Below are 16,745 nucleotides of genomic sequence, written 5' to 3'. Positions count from 1 at the left end.
TTTTGTTAACCAATTAGCTGTAAAGTGTTTATATTGACTAAGAGCATTGCATTTGTTCACAAATATAATAAATCTTCAGAAATACAATTCACCTCATAACGGTAAGTGCAGTACACATCAAAACATTCACATACTCCTAATATAAGGTAAATGAACAGCGTACATATGAATAATACTGTTGCAAATACATGTTTCTTGCCTTTTAAAGTATGTGGTTTGTAAACTCAAAGATTACCAGCAGTTTAATAATGAAAAATTATTTCTGTCTTTTAATTGAATTATCTAAAAAAGATTTTCATACTTTTTACCTTCCATCTGCAGCCATGCATTCATTTTGTCTTTCCCGTATTGTCTCAAATAACTGCAAACGATGTCAGCCAGTAGCTGGTACATTGCCTCACAGAAAGCAGCTTAGAGAGGGGGGGGGGGGGGGGGGGTCACTCTGTTACAGACGCATTCACACAGAAAAGATAAGAGACTCCACAGCAGCATGTGGAAAAAGGAAAAAATAAACTGTGCATACTTAATTTCAACACCTCAAAGTGAAGCATGATAATGCGCCTGTCATGCTCTGGTCTCCAGATCCAAACCATGAAGGCAGATACACTGCGAAGCCCTAATTAACCACTGGAACAGGCGCTGGTTGAATTCTGCTGAGTAAATAATCATTTGAAATGGGGTGGAAATCCACAAGTGTAGAAATAGTTCATTAGAGAAGGAGCTGAACACGCTAATGGGAATGCAAAATACCTCACATGTGCTATAATAATCCATCAGAAACCTCAGGTTTAATCTATGATGCTCTCAGTTTGCTTGCACGAACCAACATATGACACCAACAGTCTCCTTTTATAAGATTTCATATTTACAGTGAGGACATCCCCTTACATATGCTGTTATTTTGTTTGGCATTGTGTTGCACAGTCAGAGCAAAGTGCTTATACTTTGTTAACTCCTCTGAATGGCTGCCAAGTGTAGGCTTTCCCCCCTCAAGGCTGCAACCAATATAATCACGTTCATTCGACAGTTAACACGTTTAATCCCATGCTGTTAAATACTCTTGTAAAACCACAGCCTGATAAATTCTTGTTCCAGTCCAATGAGCAGGATTTCCATTAAAAAAAAAATGGAATGGGCACAAAGAGATATGTGCAAAACCCCATCGTCAGAAAATTCTGAAAAAGCGTTTAAATAAATAGGGATGTCGATCATTTATTTGTGAGGGAGAAAAAACCTTTTTAAGGAGAGTAAATCAGTCATGCTGGCATTGCATGAGTCTTACCGATGGTCGAGATGTGAGACGGGTGAAATTCGTTGTCCGTGAATCTGCATAACAAACATGTTTTCCCAACCCCCGAATCTCCGAGGAGCAGGAGTCGGAAGAGCACATCGTACTGCTTAGCCATAGTGTTGCTGCACCGTACGGAGTGGTGAATTAAAACAGCTGGAGTCAGCTAACTCAGTGTCGAAAGGCCAATCCCTCCCCACCTGCACGCCATGTCTGCTCAGAAGGTCCACATGAGGCTGTGGCCGTGCTTTGTTTTTTTTTTTTGTTCACCGGTGCTGGGTCGGTCGGTAACAAAACAGGGATGCTCCAGCTTCCCAGGCAACCTCCAGCTTCCAGTGGGTGCGGTGGACCACTGTCAGCCTGGAGTCAATGAGGGGGGGAAACACGTCCGGTGGTGCTTTCCACAATAAAACCTGCCTTAGAAATATTGGCGTCCCAGATCACGGTGTATTCGTCACGATATTTAGCTTGAAAATATATTTTTGTATTGACAGATGACAGTGGAAGGAAGGTATGCACAAATAAAAACCCATACTCAAGTTCAAAATTGTACACGTGCTCAGGTGTTTAGCACATCTGGCAGCAGCCTCCAGATGTGCATCTGTCCAAACTCCCCTCCTGTTGACAGTAATCCTGCTGAGCAGGTTTGGAAAATGGATGGATGAAGTTTGTTCATTATTTTCTAATTCTGTATCCATTAACAGGTGCTAAACTAAAAGCAAAAAAAAAAAAATAATAAATGTTGTGATGAAGAATCTGCGCTTATTTGCTTACAGTTATTCAGTATAAAATTACCATGGGATCATAATAAATATTGGCATATTAAAGGCTTTACAAATACAAAAAGATGGGGCAACAAGTGGTGCACCAGTCTCTTTTCATTAATGTGATTATTTCTAAAAATTTGTTTTTTTGTGATTTGACTATTTGCACATTTTTTTTAAAGACGCTTCAGCTGCTACGGAACAATATTAACTAAGGCAACTGGTGTTAAAAATCTAATTTTAGAACATTATAGTATTTCATGTTTTCTTCACATGGCATATTTGGCTATTTGGTTTCCAGGTCTGAGCTTCAAGTGTTGTACTCTACTTCACGGGGACTCAAATTGAGCCTTTATTTTGAACGCTAACCCGCATTATTCCCGGTGGTTTTGTGTTCAAGACGCTGACTGGATTCAGATGAACGGTAGAAATAATACATGCGATTGGCTCTTCATTGCTTCCTTCGACGTCTGTACTGAAACACTTATGTTATGATGTAAATATTAGGGAACACCGTAAAACACACACAGTGGTAAACGTTGTAAAGTTAGTGTTAAACACTTTTCCCAGAGGCAGCACATGTACAGTAGGCCTATCTGTACGTTGCCACACTACACGAATGGAGCGGACTGAAATAAATTTGTTCCTTTGAAGTCGCCGTAGTTGATGGTCACGCAACTTCCGCCAATTCCAATCTGAGCAGGAAGCTATTGGAGTCAAGTGAAAAAACTACCAAAACAAAGTAACATTAGTTAAATTAGCGTCTCACTCCCATCGCCTCTGCAGATAGCGGCCCCGCTTATCACCATGGACGGCATGCCGACATCTCTGCGGTGCTTCAGTGAGCACCACGCGGCGGAAATGTTCGTGGATGACGGTGTGGAAACGGTGACTTCAGTGGAGCAGGTGAGCAGATTAGCTTCGTTAGGTAATGTGGCTAATGCTAACGTTCTGGTGTGAACTCGGGATGGAGGCGCGTCTGGAAAACCGTGTCAGAGTTTCTGTTGTGACACACCACATTTAATTTATTCACCCAGTTGATTCAAAGAGTAAAAACTACTTCGCCTTCGTTTCCTCGTATTTTATCCCTTTTCAGTTAGCAAACTGAAGCCTCTACTTAGCTAGCTTTAATCTATAATGAGATTAAGTTTTTTTTAATGAACTTGACGTCGCTCCTTGCCAAGTAGTAAAGCTCTTTAGGCCATGTGTATACTGTCAAATCTCTGTATCTATCAGAGATCCTACAGTGTGCTCTTATTAGTGAGATTAAGTTGACCCAGGGCCATGGATGGAATTTTAGATTCTGTATTTTATGTTTTTTTTTTTTTTTTGTGAGATTAATCTATTATTGTTCCAAAAAAGTGCTCTCCTTGTAATCTTATGCATAGTCTTCAAATTCTCGTTTGATTAATGGCAGATCATCAAATTAAAATAGCATACAGTTGTTTTTTTTTGTCCTCTATATGTCAAACTTGAAATTACACTAAAGAGGGAGCAGGGGCGGTCATAACTTCAGTTTAGACAACTACAGTGTTTCCAACACGGTGTGACATCAGCTTCACATTCTCCATAATTCTAGCAGTTATGGCAAAAAATCAGAATTGAAGCATTTCATTGCGCTTTAAATTCGCTTTTTATTCGGGTGGACTGATTGAATTTTCAACTCAGTCAAATCTGTAGTTCCAGCCATGTGCAAATTGTTTATAATGTTCAAAAACAGTTGGGTGGAAACAATGTACTGTTGCACCTCAGAATTAGCGCCAAGTGCTGTGTTTATTAATGAATCGTGTAAGTGAAGGGGACCTGTTGATTATTTTTGGACTTCAACTTAAATCAAGATGAACTGAAACTTGTCACAGCTAGTCGGCAACAGAAACAGAACTAAGAAATGTCTACACACGTCTTATTGAAACTCACACAGGGAGTTTCAATGGAGTTCGATAGAGTCTGTTCAGTTCAATTTCTATAAATGCATGTTTTTTTTTTTTTTTGTTGCCAAATAAGCAACCTCCACTCTTCATTAAACTATTTGTGATATTCCACTTTGCTTCTTTTTAAATCTAGAAAAAAGTGGAGAGCAGCATTGAAGAAGTCATCACCGTTTACAAGCAAATTCACAGCTTACGACAGTAAGTACCTGTAGTCCCTGTAGCCTTTTATCGATAAGAAATAGAAAAGAAGAGCATTTCGAGAGTTTTGTCTCAAAGTTTTCATTATCAGTGCTTATCTGACATTATTCCCAGTGAACCCGCTACTCCACCTACTGTCCTGGCGGTGAATTGCCAGGCAGCACACGCAAGCGCCGGCAAAGCTAAATGAAGCATAAACGTCTCGAGCCATTAACACAAGCGCAAGACGCAAGCGCAAGGGCAGTTAAAAGAAGTATAACTCAGCCTTAACTCCTGTTTTATCTGCAGCATATGAAAACATAGCCTGTACAGTATACAGTCAATGTAGAGATGATCAGAAGGGAGACGCAGATGTTTCCTTCAACAGCTCTGTGGATCTGTAAATCATTTGTTTTCTTTTTAAAGTCTCATTAGACAGGTCTTTCACAGCCATTACACATGAGTGCGATGCATGGCTGAATTTATCACATCCGCAGCCTCTTTTTGCCTCAGAAGAGGGTTACACCGCTATAAAAACTATCCTGCCTGTTTTCAGAATGCAGAAAGTGGAGCTGCTGTCCTTTTGATTCAGGCATGAGGTCATGCATTCATAGGGATGTCATAATGTTGAAAAGGTCTGTAGCCATTATGAGGCATTTCCAAGAACGTTCCCGCTCACGGGCTCTTTGCTAATAGAGATGGTTGTACCGTGACGTATGACGGCTGTTATCTGAGCGCCGTGTTGATCAGCCCACGTATTTTGCTTTTGCTATCAGTTGTCATCTCATCTCAGTGAGGTGACTCATCTCATTTCTATGCCAACTGTTGGATGTGTTAGTCCTTCGGCACTGCAGCTGGTGTGGAAATGCATTTGGTACTATTAGAAAATAAATGGTATTAGGAAGAAGAGGGCCTTGCGTTTAGTTGATGCCATGATGGTCTATAGCTTGGTTTCACTTTTCATCAGACAGAAGGCAAAGTTAGTGTTCAACATCTGGATCAACATTAAGGGAGTTTTGATGTACTTTCATTTTAGGAAAGGAAGGCTTCCAGCTCTTTTTTTTTTTTTAAATCTGAAATCTCCTGATGAGTTTATACGTAGCTGATGCTGGTATGTAACAGAACAAAACAAATTTCACTTTGGTCATTTGAAATGAGATCGCATTAAATGCCTCCTGCCAGCATCACATATATGCTAGAATTAACACGCCACGTGGGTCAGCACTTGGAATCAATTTGATGCTGAGATAATTGGTTTCATTTTACCTTGTCTGCCCTTAACTAGAAGGGGCGCGATGAATCCGCGTCTGATGTGGTGGGCAGACTGGCTTTTAGCTGCTGAGCGCTGCTCTTGTGTTTCCCTCTGATTGTTGTTGTGTTGCATATTTGCTTCAATGAAAACTCTGATAATGATCTGTGACTAACCCTGTGTGGGAAGACACTCTGGCAGGGTAAGGGGGAGGTAAGACACTGCATGGAAAGGGCAAGCATAGAACAGGATCGGGTGGGTGCAGATGAGAGCGGGAGTGTCGTTAATGCACACTTGTGTGTGCAACAAGCGAGATGCACATGAAAGTTGCACAGTCCTTCCTGTGGTGCACACATAAAAAAACAATCGCGGGATCAGCTTTTGACTCGGGCTCTTATTTTTTTGTATGATCACGTAGTTTGAATTCTACAAGTTGTATTTAGGTCGTTTGACTTCCAACTACAGGGCACAGTTTTGATTTGTTTTAGTTTTTTCTACAATATCGCTGCAGGCTTGGTGTAGATCATCCCCTCATTCTGTGCCACCATCCTGTACATTGATGGGGAGACGTAGGTCGAAGCAGCAGACGCACGGCAAAAAGATCATCTGAAATTTCTTCCACTTGCTTTCATCTCGGACACTGTTGGACACTTGTCTAGTGTTGTCTTTGATGTTGGTCGTCTGTCACCTGGGATGGCTGAGAACGGCGCAGTGTGTACCAGGCTTTAGTTTAGTTTAGGTCTTGTTCTGCTGCATCATGCAGATACTTGATGGCCTCTGGCTGTTTAACGTGCTCCTCGAGCCTTTTATTTTACTCACTTCGGATGAATCGGATGAATGGGGACAAATGCTTTTTGTCTCGCAAGGCCACTTCAGTCAGGAGCTGTTGTTGCCATTGAGTGGGTGTGTTGAGGCTGCCGCATTGTTTCAGGTCCTGGACCAAGGATTTTTGAGTAGGGCATTTGTGTACATTGGTGCATGTGACATGTCCAGGATTGAAGTATTTGTTTTTAAGGAGTACAGTTTGTTGCACTCTGCACAAAAAGGAGTCACTGATTATACTCATGGGGTTCTACAGTACCTGAAAAAAATAATCAATCATACATTTTAGTGGTTAAAATCATTTTATTAGCTTGGTTCCCTCAGATTTTATGCTACCTTAAGGTTCCAGTGCGTGGACCTTGTTTTTAGCTGATTATTTCAAACGTATTACTCTCTTATCATATTGTGTCTGTGTCATAACTTTAAGTTACTCCTATTTAAACTGGCAAAACAAGTTTTGTTTGTAATGAATCTTTTTCTCTTGTGTTTGTTCTTCAGACCAACGTTGTTGCGGGAACAACACTACCAATATCTCAAGAAGGGCCTACGTCACTTATCAGACGCTTATGAGGTACAGTATCCCTTACAGTTAGTAAAGAACACATGAATTATCCTCTTGTGGATTTATATCATCTTAAAGTACGTGTAGTGTGTTCTCGAGATGGCGTAAATTAGCAGGTGCTTTGATGCAAGCGAAGTTCCTACCTGCATTCATTTCGAGGTTATGTGTGTTGCTGAGTGTAAGTATGAGCCGGTGCTGACAAATTACACCATGCAGAAGGAGTAATGCTTCTTTGCTTTTGGGAAAGTCACCTCAGTTTTTCTGTGTGTGTGCTTTACTGCCACCTGTGAGCACCTGTGACTGTCCTCCCCTCCAGCAAAGTAACTCACGGGTTTGAGTTTAACATTGCAGCCGCGTCACAAACGCTTGTCAGAGCAAAGAAACCGAGCCACGGTTTGATTTTTATAAAGGCGAGACCGAAAGCAACGGTGTTATTTAAAACATTAATATGAAGCACGATCATATATTAACCACACCTGAAGAGAATATAAGTGGTGAGATGTGTTTCTGTGCGTCTCTGCCTCTCACTGACCGATCTCACTGCCATGTTTATGGCTGTAATTGTACATCTGATACCCGTTTTATGATGCTGTGTGTTTGTAGTGTCTGGATGCTAGCAGACCGTGGCTTTGCTTCTGGATTCTTCACAGTCTGGAGTTATTAGAGGAGCCTATTCCTGCTGTTGTCGCCTCAGAGTGAGTCTAACACAAACACACACACACACACACACACAGGCTTACAATCTACAACGAGGAACAAAAGCAGCTTAACAAAGCCTGTGCACTGCCAGGGATTTTTCATAATTGATACAGAAAAGCAAATACAACTGCGGTGCTAGATTATTAATAGACAATTAGTGTAGTTGTACAGTGTGCAGCCAGCCCTGCAGGGCCTTAAGAGATACCAGATTTTTTTTATTATTCCAACTAAAAACATCACTTGATTAAATTACTGCCTTTCCAAAGTAACATTTTGCAAACCACGTAGCAAGTATTGATGCCAGACTGCCAGCCCACGCTCTCATTATTACTGTGAGGTGTGCCAGCACCACCGGCTGGCGTGGCCCCTCATCGTCTCACACACACACACACACACACACACACACACACACACACACACACACACACACACACACACACACACAAACACTAACACACTGGTCCCCTTGAAGGATTTCTAACAATGCCACCCTACAACAGATTGCTTGCTCTGTCCCGTGACTGTTCTCAGGTCAGTACTGGCACCGGGCTGCTTGGCCAAAGTTAATGTAGGCTTTCCTTCCAACTCAGTTGGCTCCAGGCATACTTACAGTTTTGTGATTCCTCTCCACGGCAGAGGATGAAAAGAACATTTGGGAGAGGGGGAGCTTTGTGCACCGAGGCTGGGAAGAAAGGAAACTGGCTGAGATGGTTTGTCCTCTGTGACACGTCAGCTAAACTAAAATAACACGATAGTGCTTGTTTTATACTCTGCTGTGTCTCTGCAGCCCAGAGAAGAGAAATGAGAGCTCATGTATGTGTAAGAAAAGATGTCTGTCCATATTTTTAAATGTAATGAAGCCATTTGTTCTGTAACTGGGGTGTAGTCCGGCTTGAAATGGTATTTGATACATTGAGACTGTAATTTGTCCAGTACAGATGCTAAAACCTTTGTAGGATTAGCGGTTAGTGAGAGAGATGAGATGATTACCTAAAGCATAAACCCCAATTAACCATTTTCTAGAGTTTTCTTTGCATTCAAAAGTAGATGAATTTGTATATGTATATATTTTTTTTTCTCAGTGCTTTGTAGAAACTACCAGAATGAGCAGAATCTGAAACTCATACACATCTGTTAGCCTCGTGTAGTCCAGCATACTTCACTTATATCAAATAAAACCAGGGGGTGTAATTTAATTGTATAGTTTGAAGCCAGCAATTTTTCACATTGTTTGGTATTGTTTTTTTCAGCTTAGGTTTAAAAGCCTTCACCTGTTCATTATGCTGCCTGTTTAAAAAGAAGTTTATGACCTCTAAATCTTTTCTCTGCAGCGTGTGTCAGTTTCTGGCCCACTGTCAAAGCCCGACAGGGGGGTTCTCTGGAGGACCGGGGCAGCACGCCCACCTCGCACCCACCTACGCTGCCGTCAACGCCCTCTGCATCATCGGCACAGAAGAGGCCTTCAATGTTATAAACCGGTATATTCCTCACCACACGGCTACATTGCCTCATGTACTACACTTTTACAGACTTACTGGTTCACTTTGTTAGCTGTAGTTTGTTTAGACTGACACATCTGTGGATGTTTCCTTTCTGAAATCAGCCGTGTAAACAGTAAATTACTTCAATTTCCAAAAAAAAAGCACGAAGCAGTTCAGCACGAAGAGGATCGCCTTAGGATGCAGTTTGTTTCAACACCTTTCTTAAAAAGCCAACATTAATCTTTTCAGAAATCTGTGCTGGCATAGCTTTTCTGTTGGATCGGACAACACTGATAACCCAGCAGTTGTACTTATTAGGTCGTCTATTGGTCCAAATTAACCACAGAATATTGGAAACACCCCAAAGACGAGCCATGTGTTTCCAACACATCCATTACACGTCTTTTTTTTTTTTTTAGAAGATAAGAAATGTGATTCTCCTGTCAGCGGTCTTAATGTGTCGCTTTCACCAATGGCTGTATTGATGATCAGTTGTTTCACATTCATGATTCATTCCTTTAAATCCCTTTTAGTACCATTGATTAGGTCTGCAGTGCTTCGCCATAAAAACTGCAACATTCTTGCAGTCTTAAGCAAACACTTCAGTCATATAGTCTTAATGTTATTCAACTATTTCTAATAAAGAGCACTAAGAGATGGTGATTTTTATTTATTAGTCCACTAACATGCTGAAGATACTCATTTTTATTCCTGTTTCATTAGTTTGAAGCAGATTATTTTTTGACTTTGCTTACTGCATTATTGTATTATTGAACTTGGAGTAGTTAACACTGTTCCACATTCTTTTCCCAACGGTTTGCTTCTCCTCCTCCTGTTTCTCCCCCTGTGCTGATCCTCTCCAGGGAGAAGCTGTTAGATTTCCTATGGTCAGTGAAGCAGCCAGATGGCTCCTTTGTGATGCACGTTGGAGGGGAGGTGGATATCAGGTGAGAGTCCAGAATATAAAGCTACCTCCTCCACCTTCTGTTTTCTTTCCTCTTTTATTTATTTGTTTGATTGTTTGCATTTTCTTTTTCCAGGATTAGAATTAGCTTTATATGGACTGTCCGTGTGTTTGCTTCTCTTTCATCCAGCTTTCTCTGGCACTGTTTTACCAAATAAGTTGTGTTTCAGGCGCCGTTCTCTGTTTCAAAGAACCTCAAGAGTCAAACTGGCGTATTCACTTTCAGAGGAGCCAGTTATCTGATCACCAATAATTGAAATTTCCCTGAGCTTTTATTATGAGTTTGTTAAATTAATAAAAGCTCTGAGTGTACTATCGGTGTCAGTGAAAACCACGCTTCTTAAAAATGTCAGCTTCTAATAAGCCAAGAAAAGCAGCCATAGTCATATCTGAGTTGGTCCTGTGGGTTTTAAAAAGGTTTTATTAGCATCAGAAGTAGCAGGAACTGCTCAGAGCTACCATTAATTCCACTATGAATTTGATCATGCTCACTATTTTTCTTCCTTTCAAAAAATTCTCTTAAAGGACAAAAAAATGACAATTCCTTCATTCATCACGCTGTTTTCTGAAATTAAAACATAACCTAATCATCTGTGCTATCGATCTCCATAGTCCCTAAACACGGCTGCATTAACATGAATTTGGCTTCTGTAGATTTATCTGGAGTCAGTGGTGCAGACTCTTATTTGCTGCTGCCAGTACACGCTGCAGACACAAACTGTGTGTCTGTCCTTAACTGAAAAAAGTCCTCAACGAGTCTACAGACCCCAGCTGTTTTTAAGAAATCACTGAACACAGACTTTGTTGTACTGGATAACTGCTGTTTGTTCCCATTTCCATCAGCAGGGACGTGACAGAGCGCACAGAGTAAGAGAGAAGCAGCATTATTTTAGTTTTAAAGAATCAATGTTTTTTTTTTCTTTTAGCTTATTTTATGAGACGACCACTGAGCATGCTCCTGCAGGTTTTAGACACGTGGGCTCTTTAATTCAACTTTAATTGATCAATTCTTGATAAGTTAATAGTTGTGAAAGCTTCACAGTTCAGGAAAACAAAATGTCCCCCGTGATGACTTTATAGCGCCGGTGAATGCCCAACTAAACGATGTTTTTGTTCGGTCTGCCAGCAGTCTGAAAGCACAATGCTTTGGAAGACGAATGTAATCTGAGCAGGCTTCTGGCATGCCCACATCTTTTGTTGTTGATCTGTATCAGCCCATATTTTGTGCTTTCATAGGAGTGCCTACTGTGCAGCTTCTGTAGCATCGCTCACGAACATCATCACTCCTAAACTGTTTGAGGACACGACCAACTGGATCCTCAGGTACGGCTGAAGGAAGCTGCGGCTCAGTAATAAAGCCTTTTTTTGTTGCAGTTTCTCTATAATCTCTATTATCCAGGATGTGGTTTGATTGCATCTTTTAGTTACTGTTTCTCCTGACTGCAGGTGTCAGAACTGGGAGGGCGGTCTGAGTGGAGTTCCAGGTTTGGAGGCCCACGGTGGTTATTCTTTCTGTGGCACGGCCGCCCTCGTCATCCTGGGTAAAGAACATATGCTGGATCTCAAAGCCTTGCTAGTGAGTGAGCCTCCTCCTTCGCTCTTTCATTCCTCAAACTCAATTCCTTCATTCCCTATCAGTCTCAACAGAGCCTTTGTGTGTGAGCATTATCTTGTTTCTTGAACACAGAAGCAGAGAAGAAGAGATTTCATTCCATAAGATAATTGATAACTTCTTCTCCTCGTATACAGTTCATCTAGCTTTGGCTTAAGCCAATACTTTATTGATTCCTGCATTGAAATTCTGAAGTCATTTTTCTCCTTAAAAAGTACGGAATGAGGACAGTAGCAACAGAGCTTCATCATTGGCAAAGATCTCCAGAGTTATGTGCAGGGATTCTGTTGCAGACGTCTTGTGTGCAGTCAGTATGTCGGGATATCAGAACTGTAGCCTATTCATCTAATCTATTCAAATGTTGTGCAGTTAAAATCCAATTTGCATGTACCTGGTCAAAAATCCACTTGTTAACTGGTTTGTAAAATTGTTCACAGTGACAGGAGAGCAGAGCCTCAGCCGTCTGTCCTTTCCTGAAGAGTCTTTAGAGACGCAGCAAAAGGGGAAAGTCGACACCAGGACGCGAGCAATAAAATGTTGTTTGATATCAGTGTAAGACAATAAAAGTCTTGTGTTCAAAGCAAACATTACATCAGAACTTAACACTTCATTTGAAGGGTTGTTCTGCACCAGAGTCATTCGGCAAGTTTTTACACTTTTAATGCAAATGTTAACATCAACCCGGACTACTTAACTCATCATAAACACGAGCTGCAGGAACAGCCTACTTATCAAAGTCCATGTCACATTAAAATGTCACACTCTGACACTAATATGTGTCATGGCATGTTTTGTTTGAGCTATGATGCAGGTCTATGATAGGTAAGGTAATTAATCATTAGTACACTGTCCATAAAGTTTTATAGAATCCCCCACAAGCCTCAGACTTTTGTCTGAAATGAGAAAGAGTTAAGTATTCAGTCCTGCATCAAATGACTCCAGCCGCTGAAGATATTGATTTAACTCTCAGAGAGTCACGCTTGTCAGAGATCGCTCATTACTGCAGCCTGTAGGGTAATGTGCAACATTATTCCATCCTGTTTTTGTAGCCAGGAGGAAAAAGAAGTTGCCAAACACAACTAGTTCTGTGAGTGCATGTGTAGCCTTCAGCGCTTTTAAGGTCAACACGTTGCTGCTGGCACTTGGAAAGGGTTTGAGTCTGTTTTTTAAAAGGGGCACACCTAGCTATAGCTCATTTTAGTATAAAAAGGGTAAAACAGTGTGTTAAAAACATGTCTTATTTCTTTAAACTTTAAAGTTGAACTCATTATATGAAGTTATTATAACAAAGACATGTTATGCAAGACCAACTTTTCAATGATATGTTCACAAATGTACTTTAAGACTCATTAATGGTCACCACATTTGTCATGTACCATGGCTGTATTATGGTCACATTAAGTGTTTCTGTCTATTATTTCTGCTGATCTGGAAGTAACTTCGGAAGCAATGTCCACTAAACCAAACGGCACACCAAGTCTCAGAGTTCCAGTCCAACTTAGTTTCATTTCTGTTCTGCGGTCGCTGTTCAGGTCGTCCTCTATAAGGTGACGTAGGATAAGTCGCTGCATGAGATAGTCCCGGTTTCATCTTGGAGAGGATGAATTAATCATTAACTTTGAGGAAAGATTTCCATTGCTGGCAGCTCACAGGTCTATGCGACTATTTTAAACCCAGAATTATTAAGTCTCTACTCTCGTGAGGAGCATCGACTGGACTCTGCTTGGAATTTGTACAAAACTCTGAAAAGTGAAGGGAATGAACACTTTGGAGGTCTTTAAAGTGTGTTCAAAACTTAAAAATGGGCACTTTGAAGTGAGAACCATAAATTCCTCTCTTTTAATTTACTGCTGCTCGCTGCTTTATCTGACGATGGTGCTGGGGTCGTAGGAGAACCACGTTGTGTATTACCTGCCAGCTAAAGAGGAAGTGAAATGATTTCACGAGCAGCAGCATGTTTGATTCCTTTGAGATCATGTAAAACGTCATCTGATCCGAGTGTATTTGCATGTCAGCTAACTGATTCTTTCATGTTGAACCTATGTGAAAATGAGAAAAGGGGGATTGAGCTTAAAAACTCTCTAACTGTATATCAGGTGTGTGTATCAGGTGTGTGTATGAAGGAGCACACAGTTCTGTAACTCAGCTGGAGTGGACATCCACCTCCTTGAATTATTCAGTTAAACATCCCTGCTTCCTCTTCCTCAGGCAGACTAGACTGTTATTAAACCTAATATCCCATAATTACTCAATCCCAGCCGAGCAGACTGAATGTGTGTCAATTAGCTGTTTCCGTGGCAACTATACAGCAAGTCCCTTTCCATTTCTGAAATATTAAGACCTCCCTCTGCTTTGACTCGGTCTCCGGTCCTCTGTGGACACTGACGGGGTGCTGGTGACGTGTAATTCCCCTCAGACTGACTCTGAGTTCACATTTGGAGTCCCAGGGGGATTCACATGTGTGTAAACAAGCTTTACGTTCACATTTAAATCGCTTTAAACGTGCGTTTGTCACCTTTTCTCCTCAGCGCTGGGTGGTCAGCAGACAGATGCGATTCGAGGGAGGTTTCCAAGGCCGCTGTAACAAACTGGTGGACGGGTGCTACTCTTTCTGGCAAGCTGGACTTTTGCCTCTACTTCACAGAGCCTTATTCAAAGAAGGTGCGTTCTCATTTTGGCTCGAAAAGGTTGTTCACGAACCGCATGAACAAGTAGCTATTAGTAAACCGTTTGAGTTACATTTTGAACTCCAGGATGGGTAGGATTTGAACTATTTTCAATTGCAATAAATTGACCCTCAGACTGGGTTCATTTTGAGTTCCAAAAGAAGTTAACAGTTGCCAATCACCACTGACACGGCTCTGCTTCGATGGGAAGAGGCCTGTGTGTTACATTCACACCCCCTTAATGATGATGATGGATGGATGGATTTTGGCTTTAACCAGTTTTTCATTGACTGGAGGTTTTGATTATTTCATAAAGCCTCTGTTTTTAATCTATTGTCTCCAGATTTAAAAGTTTTCCCTTTTTTTTCGCCCGTTAAAACCGATACGTTACGTGTTGTTTCTTTTTATCAGTTTCGTTTGTCTTTTGTTTGTTCTGTTGCGTATCCGTGGTAGAGTTCTCACAATTTTGGACTTACTGATCTGCGTTTGCGCAGGAGAGTCGGAGCTGAGTCGGCAGTGGTGGATGTTTGAGCAGCAGGCCTTGCAAGAGTACATCCTGCTGTGCTGTCAAAATCCAGGAGGGGGCCTTCTGGATAAGCCTGGCAAGTCAGTACCGCACCATCTGCTCTCACACACACACACACACACGCGCGCGCGCACGTAAAGGCAGCGCACATTTACACACTGCAATCAAATAGGATTCATGTGCTTATGCTCATGAGTATCATTTGTACTTTGCTGTGATGCTTTTGTGTTTCCAGATCGAGAGACTTTTACCACACGTGTTACTGCCTGAGCGGCCTCTCTATAGCACAACACTTTGGAAACACTGACCTCCATCACGAGATGATCCTCGGCAAGGAGGAGAACAGATTGGTGAGCATGCAGCAGCGACGGGGACGGGCGGTGTGAAGAAACTTATTCAGAAGCTGATTAAATATTGTTTGCAATAGATTTTATGACGTTTTATGAGGAAATACGTGACATTTATTTAGATCCACGTTTGCCTTTGTGTATTACTTCCCATTTAAATCCATGGAAAAGTCCCACTCTGACATCAGGGAAACGGCCAGTATCGTTTTGTCCAAAGGTCTCAAAATCTGCCAACCAGCATCTCATAAGCTCACTTAATAGGCTGAAATCTCTGGTTTATTACACTCTGCTGCATGATTAACAGAACAGCTGAGCAGACAGTGGCATGGACTTAAAGTCTTTTTCTTTTAAACTATAACTACATATATGGACAGATTACTGAATGAGCTTTGGGGCCCAGCAGTCAGAGTGCTCCTGGTCTTATTACAGAAATATAATGTATGTCCCAGACACGGAAAGACGACAACAAAGCCAGAAAAAAAACACATAACATCCTAAACAGCCTCAAATGTACATAGAATAGCCAATGAAAAACAATAAAAAAAGATGCTATTTGAACCCAGGGCTAAACACAATGACCAAATACAACCATTACAAAACGTTAAACTACCTCTAAGACCGTCTGAATGAGACGGAAAATTAGACACAAAGCAAAAAAACTACAAAGGTGGGGGCACGAAACAGAACACCGTGCCTCATAATGATCCGGGGTCTTATTAATGCATAGATAATGTTAGATTAACTAAAAGCCTCATGTCTAATTAACTCAATTACAATTTTGCTTTGGGCATATTTGCACCATTTCATTTTTCCAGCTTGTAGTTTCTTTGTTGTTTTGTTTTTTCTTAGTAAGTCAAAGTGAAACGTCCTATTGTTTTAATGCAGTCAGTTAGCTGAAACTGAAAAGAAAAGCAGTGGAAACAAGACAAATGGCACGTGGTGACACACAAAGATATGAGTGGCACTCAGGTTGTCTTACTGGCACTCACAGTTGGTGACAGTAAGTCTGCCCCCATGCATACTGGTGCATTTCAGCCGGTAGATTAAAACTGCAGACAACGTGACAGCAGGAACATATATGTTTATGTGTAAATGTGTGCACACACTGCTCGAATCGCAGTGAAACTACAGTCACACCTACACCGAATCAAATACGTTATCATTCTGTTTTTAACTTTTAGGCTCCAACTCATCCAGTTTACAACATTTGTCCGGAGAAGGTGGCTCAGGCCCTGCAGCACTTCCTGCGGCTGTCGGTTCCGGACGACAGCAGGCAGCCGGGAGCCTCTGCCAGCACCAGCCCATCGCAACCGGCCGCCGCATCAGCCGAGCCTCTGTCCTAGTTTATCCTCGGCGGAGGCGTCGCTGAGCGTGTGAACCGGCCAAATCTGGGAGATTCGACTCAGCCCAGGGAGCCGCAGCCAGGTCTGATGTGGACTACCCGAGAGAGCCAGCGGGATGATGGACCCTCAGAGGACGAGAGGGCTGGGGTTTAGTAGGGTTCGCCTGCATAAAGGTCTCCAGTTTTGCCTGAACAGCTTCAACTTCAGCTGAATTCTTGCTTGCATTGCCTAAGTTTTTCATTCTCTGAAAAGTGTAACTTTGGAAGGTTTCAGTATGATCTCAAACAATAAAACTTGATACAGCATTTTCATAA

The 16,745-nt window shown here is 41.6% G+C and overlaps 2 protein-coding genes across 3 annotated transcripts in view; one reads left to right on the top strand and one right to left on the bottom strand.

Annotated features, from left to right (window-relative positions):
- The window catches only part of rab15 (RAB15, member RAS oncogene family), a 17,340-nt gene extending 11,830 nt beyond the window's left edge, over positions 1-5,510 (bottom strand). Inside the window, exon 1 of one of the 2 annotated variants that reach the window (XM_075459207.1) lies at positions 5,427-5,510. Coding sequence is in view for 1 of the 2 variants with exons in the window: in XM_075459206.1 (XP_075315321.1) it covers positions 1,283-1,406 (124 nt within the window). In the remaining variant the exon portion in view is untranslated. Of the gene's footprint in view, positions 1-1,282; positions 1,639-5,426 lie in introns of those variants that run through there. The other variant, XM_075459206.1, reaches the window with a different exon arrangement.
- On the top strand, positions 2,732-16,745 carry fntb (farnesyltransferase, CAAX box, subunit beta). The gene is made up of 12 exons (XM_075459205.1): positions 2,732-2,958; positions 4,117-4,181; positions 6,730-6,802; positions 7,397-7,488; positions 8,824-8,970; positions 9,837-9,920; positions 11,174-11,260; positions 11,384-11,513; positions 14,078-14,210; positions 14,710-14,821; positions 14,977-15,091; positions 16,270-16,745. The coding sequence occupies exons 1-12, from the start codon at positions 2,860-2,862 to the stop codon at positions 16,429-16,431; spliced, it is 1,299 nt and encodes a 432-aa protein (XP_075315320.1). The 5' UTR covers positions 2,732-2,859; the 3' UTR covers positions 16,432-16,745.

The sequence above is a fragment of the Odontesthes bonariensis genome, chromosome 24 (genome assembly GCF_027942865.1).
Source record: "Odontesthes bonariensis isolate fOdoBon6 chromosome 24, fOdoBon6.hap1, whole genome shotgun sequence".
In the NCBI taxonomy this organism is placed as follows: domain Eukaryota; kingdom Metazoa; phylum Chordata; class Actinopteri; order Atheriniformes; family Atherinopsidae; genus Odontesthes; species Odontesthes bonariensis.
Note: the sequence above shows the minus strand (reverse complement) of the source record. Positions and strands in the feature narration are given on the sequence as shown.